This window comes from Carlito syrichta, unplaced genomic scaffold (assembly GCF_000164805.1).
Source record: "Carlito syrichta isolate Samal-C Ts95f unplaced genomic scaffold, Tarsius_syrichta-2.0.1 Scaffold315403, whole genome shotgun sequence".
In the NCBI taxonomy this organism is placed as follows: domain Eukaryota; kingdom Metazoa; phylum Chordata; class Mammalia; order Primates; family Tarsiidae; genus Carlito; species Carlito syrichta.
Genome location: NW_007259499.1, coordinates 762,478 through 770,052, shown reverse-complemented (window position 1 = coordinate 770,052; position 7,575 = coordinate 762,478). Strand labels below are relative to the sequence as shown.

General features: G+C 48.7%; 1 protein-coding gene across 1 annotated transcript in view; it reads right to left on the bottom strand.

The window, feature by feature from the left end:
- Window positions 1-629: 629 nt before the first annotated feature.
- Window positions 630-7,575, bottom strand: part of BABAM2 (BRISC and BRCA1 A complex member 2) — a 341,663-nt gene continuing 334,717 nt past the window's right edge. The window contains exons 10-12 of the mRNA XM_021706289.1: window positions 5,844-6,200; window positions 1,875-2,075; window positions 630-827 (exon numbers count right to left, since the gene is read on the bottom strand). Of these exons, the coding sequence (XP_021561964.1) occupies window positions 630-827; window positions 1,875-2,075; window positions 5,844-6,200 (756 nt within the window). The remainder of the gene's footprint in view (window positions 828-1,874; window positions 2,076-5,843; window positions 6,201-7,575) is intronic.

Genomic DNA, 7,575 nt, shown 5'->3' with positions numbered 1-7,575 from the left:
GTTTCAAAGGACTTTCTAGTTATTGAAAGAATCACACATGAAAAGCCGAAACCAAGAAGCTGTTCTTTCTGGCTGTGTGGGTTTTCCGGAGCTCCCATGATCTCTGGAATAATGGAAACAGCGAGTGACGCCGGAGCAGCTGTGAGCGCTCAGTGGAGCCTGTTTACTCTCTGTGGAGTCTGCCGAGTCTGCAATTTTGGGCTGTTCACCTCCCAGAAAGTGGGTCTTCTGACGTAGCTGTCCGCCCGGCAGAGGCCAGGGGAGCACACGCCCATCTTGTAAACACCATGCTCAGCACCGTCCTGGGGAAATGGGCTCTGCCTTCCCCTGCCTGGCTGTGGTGGGAAGTGGGCGCTGAGGGTTTGGCGCACTCCGTCCTTGCCACCAGACACAAAGGCTACGCCAGGTGGAGATGTTTTTGTGGAGGTCACAGTTCCGTTCTGAGGTCTCAATCAAACACAAGCTTAAGGATGAGCTCTGCAAATTCTTTTTATTTGTCTGACCTAGGAGTCAGTTTGCAATATATGAAATTTCCAAGCTTCCAAGCACATAGTCAAATAAGAAATGAGAAATATTAGCGTAGTCGAAGAGATTAAAGAAAAAAAAGACAATGTACCCTGGGAAAAGCCTCAGGAATCCGAGCACATAAGTGTGCGAGTTCCTCTAGAAAAGAAGCATCTGTGAGCCCGGTGCCATCGGCGTTGGCCCAGTGCCTTCGGCATCAGCCTGGTGCTGGCATGAAGTGGATGCAGAGCAGGAGGCCCACTTCCACAAATGCCCAGGCCCACAAAGCTCAACGGGACGCCATGCGGGACCTGGAAAACCAGCTGGAAAGATGCGTGGAACTAAGCGCATGTCTTTATGGGAAAGCAGGTGAATGGAGACCACGGTTAGGCAGAGACTGCTGGGTGGCTGGCATACAAAATAAGGGCCACGCTGACAGTCTCTTTTCTGGGGGCTCTTCTCAGGCTCACCTGCACACAAAGTGTGCTCACTACAGGTAGGTATTATGGTTTCCCTGGAGACGTGGAATCCTTAATCCACCTTTTCAACAGCAGGGAGAGGTCAAAAGACTCCCAGCTCAAAGAGCCCTCCTCTCAGCTGGGATCTCCAGAGGTCGTGCTGGGGAGCCCTGAGCACAAAAGGACTTTGGGATTAGGATCCTACCCACCACGTGCACTGAGGGGGATTTCTCCCGACCGTATATGTACCAAGGGTCAACTAACTGTCACTGAAGAAGCAGGATAGTGGTACCATGCTCCCAACCCTTTCCAATCACAGCCCTTGCTCAGAAAATGGCACTATTTGGTGGCACACTGGGAAAGATGGCGAGGCTGGCAGAGGTCACTTCCTGGGGACTCCAACTCCCCCTGGGCTGTGGAGGGTAGTGGCCCACTTGCAGCCTTGACCCGCCCAGCAGTGTGCCCGGCAAGTAGCTGGGAAGCCTCAGGAAATTGGAGAACACGAGACCCGGAGTCCTTCAACCACAAGCTCTGGGACTTCTGGCAAGGCACTCAATCTCTGAGTGCTCTGTCAAGTGGGGACAGAGAGGAGCCCAGCTGCTCAGGCTGCTGAGAGAATGCCTGGAATTAGGCATGTCAAGGACTTTGCACACAGTGAGCACTCAACACACCATGCTTTTTATCGATAACATGATATTATCAGTATTATTATTACCTGCACCAGAGATCTCCTCCTATCATCTCAGCAGTCTTGAACTGAGAAGGATCGAATGGAGAAAACATGATGGCTGAGACCGAAGGGCGGCGGTCAATCCGCCGTCTGCCTATGGAGAAGCTGTGCTACTGTTTTTCCTTTTGGAAACTGACAGCCGGACAGCCTGTCCCCTGCTGAGGGCCCCTTCAGTTTCCCACCTCCCTGCCTTCAGATCTAGGTGTCCTTTGGTCAGAGGTCCGCTCATGCTCCTTCAAGAGAAGACAGTCTCCACAGCTCTCTGACTCGGGCATGGCGGAGTGACCCTTTGCTCTTGTTCCTGGGACTTCCAGGTTCTCTGGGAAGCTCAAAAGGCTTCTGAAGTTCATCGCCCGTCCTTGGAGATGCCGCCAACCAATTACCTGAAGCAGGAGAGTATTGCAGTTTGGCACACAAAATCTAGAGTCTGTTCTGGGCCTTCATCACTCAGTCTTGGTGTGCCACATGTCTGTCGTTTGTGAAATGAGGTAAGACTAGTGCTTACCTCATTACCCCAGCAGGACGTTGTGAGCATTAAATAACATAATACACACAAAGTGCCGAGCAGTGCCTAGAGCACGGTGCACCCCCAATACCTGCTGACTATTATCACCTTCAACAACAGCAGATGTTCTGTACCAAAGCAACAACACCCACACTTCACCAGCATCAACAGTGCTTTCATGTTAACTCCAAGAAAAGGTTATAATGCACCACATCAATAACATGAGAGTTACTCTTTGTGAATAGCTCCCTTTCTTTCATGGGGTAAGATGACTTCTTGGGTTATAATTTGTTAATTTGAAAGCAGGTCAAAATCACTGAAATACTTTTTAAGACCTTTCTTTGATTGGAAAAACTCACTTTAGCAATTAATCAAATAATGACAACTGAAAAGAATCATATGACGTATACAAAGGGCCCAGGAGAAAAAAAATCATTGCACAATCGTGCATCTGATTTCCAGCCTCCTTCCTTATAGAGAGATCCTGGAAGTTCCCAAGAAAGGGTTCATGTGACTCCAGGGTGTTCCAAAGAAGACAATATTCCCAGTGAAGACTCACCAAATAAATTCTCAAATGAGTGTCAGAAATTACAAAACAGGCTTGCTGGAAGTAAACTCAAAGACGACACAGAAGTTGCCACAGAAACCCCGACCGTGCCGTGGCTGCTAAGGCCTCAAGTTCTGTGCTGCCTGTGGGATCCAGAGATGAAGACTGCCGTGCCCCGCAGGGCTGACCACGCTCAAACATGGACAAGAGTTCAGGAGCTCTCACGATTCAAGCAAAAAGACACTGAGAAACATTTTCTTTTATCTTCTACCATATTCTTTTATAATTGTGAACAATACAGAGAACTGACTGGCTCCACTGTTTGTTTATAATCCATTTTAGTTGCTGCTGCTTTGACAGCTATTAATACTAGGAATAAAATTAAACTAAGATTCTATATATGCCTGGTAAGAGGTAAATGTGGTAATTCTAAAATAACATTATACTTTTATAGATTTGGCTTGAAACAAATTCTAATACATGCCATCATGGCTCTTAATTTTGGTCACTTTACAGATTCTGACTTACTCTTCAAATATATTAATTTTTATTAAAAAATGGTTTGTATCCAAAAACATATGCATGTTTTGAGAAGTCATACAGTTTAGGTTTTACTGAACTACATGGTAGCCATCTTGTTTGTTGCCTGCTAAATAAAATATAATATTGCTTCAGTGGCAGAGAGATGAATGTCTACACTGCTTTGCTCAGGAACTGAGTAGCTGCTACCATGATGACTTTGTCTTGGGCAACAGTGCAACATCAGTGAAAATAATCTCCCTGGTTATACCAGGAATCGGAGAGTCTGACAAAAATCAGAGCTTGCAAGGAGCATTTGTAGCAATAAACAGAAGTTTCTGATTTTTACTTAAAATTTCAAAAGCTGTCCTGATTTCTAATTTATTGGCCTTGATTACAGGCCTATAAGGAAAGAATTATTTAAATGCCTAGCAGAATTAGTCTGAAGTTGTAAATTTCCTCTGGTTTTTTGGGGAAAAAAAAGTCTTGCCAAAAACTGAGCTCTGAAAAACAAAATGTTTTCTGCACTTAATGTTAGCTTAAAACCACTGAATGAATAAATGAACAGACAGATAAACAAAAACAGAAAGAAAAATACTAAGACATCTACATGAACATTACTCATATAAAAGAAAGGAAAAGGCCAGGTGCGGTAGCTCACGTCTGTAATCCCCCACACTTCGGGAAGCCGAGGTGGAAAGATGGTTTGAGGCCAGGAGTTCACGACCAGCCTAGCCTGGGCAACCTAGTGAGACCTCGTGTCTTTACAAAATATAAAAAAACTAGCCGGGTATGGTGACACATGCCCATAGTCCCAGCTATATGGGAGGCTGAGGTAGGAGGACTGCCTGAGCCCAGAGGTTGGGGCTGCAGTGAACTGTGATCGTGCCATTGCACTCCAGCCTGGGCAACAGAGACTCCAACTATAAATAAATAAATAGGAAAAAGAATCATGGTGAGAACCTCATCATTCCTCAGACAAATAAGCCTGGCCAGCTCCCCTTGCATCTACCATAACCACTGTGAAACGGAGGGCAGGGCCACCCAGGTCCTGTGAGACTCCGGGAACAAGGAGAAAGCAAAACCCACAAATGTTTCTTCTCTTTTCTTGTTTTAAAAATATGAGACTATAGCAATAACAGAGAAAAAGGCATTGTGTTTACATTAAACAGACTCGTACATAGATGTCTCTACATGACAATAGCACAAGTAAGGGGGAGGGGAAGGAGTCAGTTGTGCTCTGCCAGAATCACTACTACCCAGAAATTGACTATGTTCAGTTAAAGATGCATGTTGCAATCTCCAGAGCAAACCACTAAGAAAGGAACCAGACAAAAACAGCTAAAGAAAAAACTGAGCAAACGACTCTCACCTCGCCCCGCGCTCACCCTTGCGCTCTGTGGCCCTGGCCTCTGGCAGGCTGACTCCTCTGCCAGGGGCCTCCTTCCTTGGTCTCTGGACAGCTGCACATGGAGGCCTCCGCTGAAACATCACCTTCTGCGGGAGGTCTTCCCCAGACACCCACCCAGAGCCGAGTCTCTCCACGCCCTCTGCTTCGATCCATCATGCTACCATCTGAAATGCGTGTAGTTGTCAGTTAATGTCTTTCTCGTGCACCCCTCTCACTAGACTCCACTGAGACAGAGACAACGGCCTCTCCTTGCTCGCACTCTTGTACATGTAACACACACTGTGGTCTCCCTCCTATCACTTTGTGCCTTGCATACAGTAGGCAAGTCCCAAGGCTTTTTTTTTTTTTTTTGAGTTGGAGTCTCACTCTGTCGCCCAGGTTGGAGTGCAGGGGCACAGTCACGGCCACTGCAGCCTCAACCTGCTGGACTCAGGTGATTCTTCCGCCTCAGCCTTCCAAGTAGCTGGAACTATAGGCGTGTACCACCATGCCCGGCTCATTTTTTGATTTATTGTAGAAATGAGTTCTTGCCAAGTTGCCCGGGGCTGGTCTCAAACCCCTGAGCTCAGGCAATCCTCTTGCCCCAGCCTCCCAAAGTGCTGGGATTACAAGCGTGAGCCACTGTGCCCAGCTGGCATTTGTTTTTAAAAATGCGTACCACTGTGCTTCACCTTACTCTGATCTCTCTTCTCATCCATCAGACCAGAAGTGGGCAAGCTTTTTCTGGAAAGGGTCAAAAAGTAAATATTTTAGGCTCTGTAAACCATATGCTGTCTCTATCGCATAGTCTCATGCTTCGTTGTTTTTCTAACTAGCAACACTTTGAAAATGCAAAAGCTATTTTTAGCTCAAGGGCCCTACAGCAACAGGGCGGGCTGGGCCCTGTCACTGGCAGCAGTGCTCCGACTTCTGTGCCCAATGCTGCTATAAGCATTGTGAGGTCAAGCCCGAGTTGCCCACTCACATCCCATGGTAGCTAACACGGCACCGAGCAGGCAGTAGGTCTAGCTCAATAAGTTCAGAACTCAGTTAAACTGAGTTAAGCGATAGGAGAGGGAGGCAGAAAGAAGAAAAAAATGGCCAGATTTGGCGTAACAGGCATTCTTCCCGAGAGCCAAGGCCCGTGGCCCAGGCTGGATGCCTCAAAGGATCACTTGCCAAGGATTTACAGGCAACGGGAAGGAGCTGCCCGCACGGCCACAGATTCTCTCTTGCTGCTGGAGCCCCACATCCCAGTCCTCCCCCTTCCAAGCAGCAACTGTTACCACAGGCAGCTGCTTCCTCTGTGTCTGCTGGCAGCGGCCAACTGGGCCACGGAAACAGGGCGCACCCTTCCCAGTAGGGCTCCACTCTGGGCTTCTGTGCCTCACTGTCTGGCTCTCCTGCCACTCAGCACAATGAAAAGCTGACGGCTTACAGAGAACGTCGACCTCCAGAGGCAAGGACAACTTGGCAAACATGGGATCACCTACACAACTGCTACAGAGACTTCTCAGATGGCCAGGAAACGCTCCTGAAAACAGTTTCTGGACAGAAGCAAGTTTCAAAACCTGCTGCGGGCCTAAATTTCACTGAGACATGCAGGGAGGGGAGGGGACGACTGTGGCCACAGACCCACTCCTGAGCTGCAGCATGTGGATGTGGCAGCACCTCCGAGAGAGCCCAGTCCCGAGGCATTTTTGCTTCTGCACACTCAAGCCAAGCCTGAGGCCAGAGAGGCCTGGCTCAAGGGAGGGGCACCCCTTCCTCCTGCTGCGGAATGCACAGGGCCACCGCCAGCTCCTGCCCGTGGACAGCTGTCCTCCTGGGCCTGGGAGGAGGTGGAGGGAGCAGAAGCAGAGGCACAGTCCATGTCCTGCCGCAGTCCACGTCCTGCCGCATCTCCGACCCCCACCAGGTGGAGGAGACAGCCGCAGGCCTGGTTCTCCCTCCTGACACTTCCTTCCTCCCTGTTCACATCTTGAGATCTCGGAATAGTTCACTGCAGCACTCTTCGTTAAATCTCTGCCACTCCATATTCACCTCCCGTTTTCATGGAAGGAAAAAGGGAACAAGCAGTCCCTTGCGCGTTGTACCCAGGCAAGCAGATGCTTCCAAAGGAAGGTAAGTGTCAGATGCTCACTGCATGACTAAGACTCATTATCTAACCAAGCTTCACTCGGATGTAGATAAGAAAAAAGCACAAGGGTGGAGATAACTTATTTGAAGGCAGCTGTGAGCTAGTGATGCAGCAGGAAACAGCACCCAGCCCCTGGGTTCACAGACAAGGCCTTATCTGCCAGGAAGCTGAAAGAGTACAGCGGTGATGCTGAGGGACAGCCTTGTGGGTTGTGAGATGTCTTTGCCAACTTGCAACTTCAACCTGACACCATGGGGGCTGGTCCTTACATAAGAAGAATAATGATGAGTTAATAAGCCTCTCGTTATCCATCAAGAGAAAGCTAGGCCACTGTTTACTGACCAACTGATTAGTGATCCACTGTAACCACCATTTAAGTGTGCCTGCATGTGGAGGGACACTGAGAGTGATGTTGGGACCTATGAAGACACTGTCCCACCCTCATATTATGTGGTACAGAGGGTCCTGCTGGGGACTTTTCACTTGATATGGGTGATGGTCACGATGAAAGCAGTCATGTTCAGAGTAACCCTAAAGGTTCTGAGGCCTGATCCTGGGAATCTACTTTGAAATGGCAATTTGTCCAGGGGAGGGTTTCCCCAGCTTGGCAACACTGACATTTTGGACTCAATGTGTGTGTGTTAGAGGGGCGACCCTGTGGTTTGTAAGATGTTTCGCTCCATCACCAACCTTCACCCACTGGATGCCAGGAGCAACCCCCCACCCACTGGCTGTGATGACCAAAACTGTCTCCAGACATTGCCAAATGTCCCTTGGGGGAC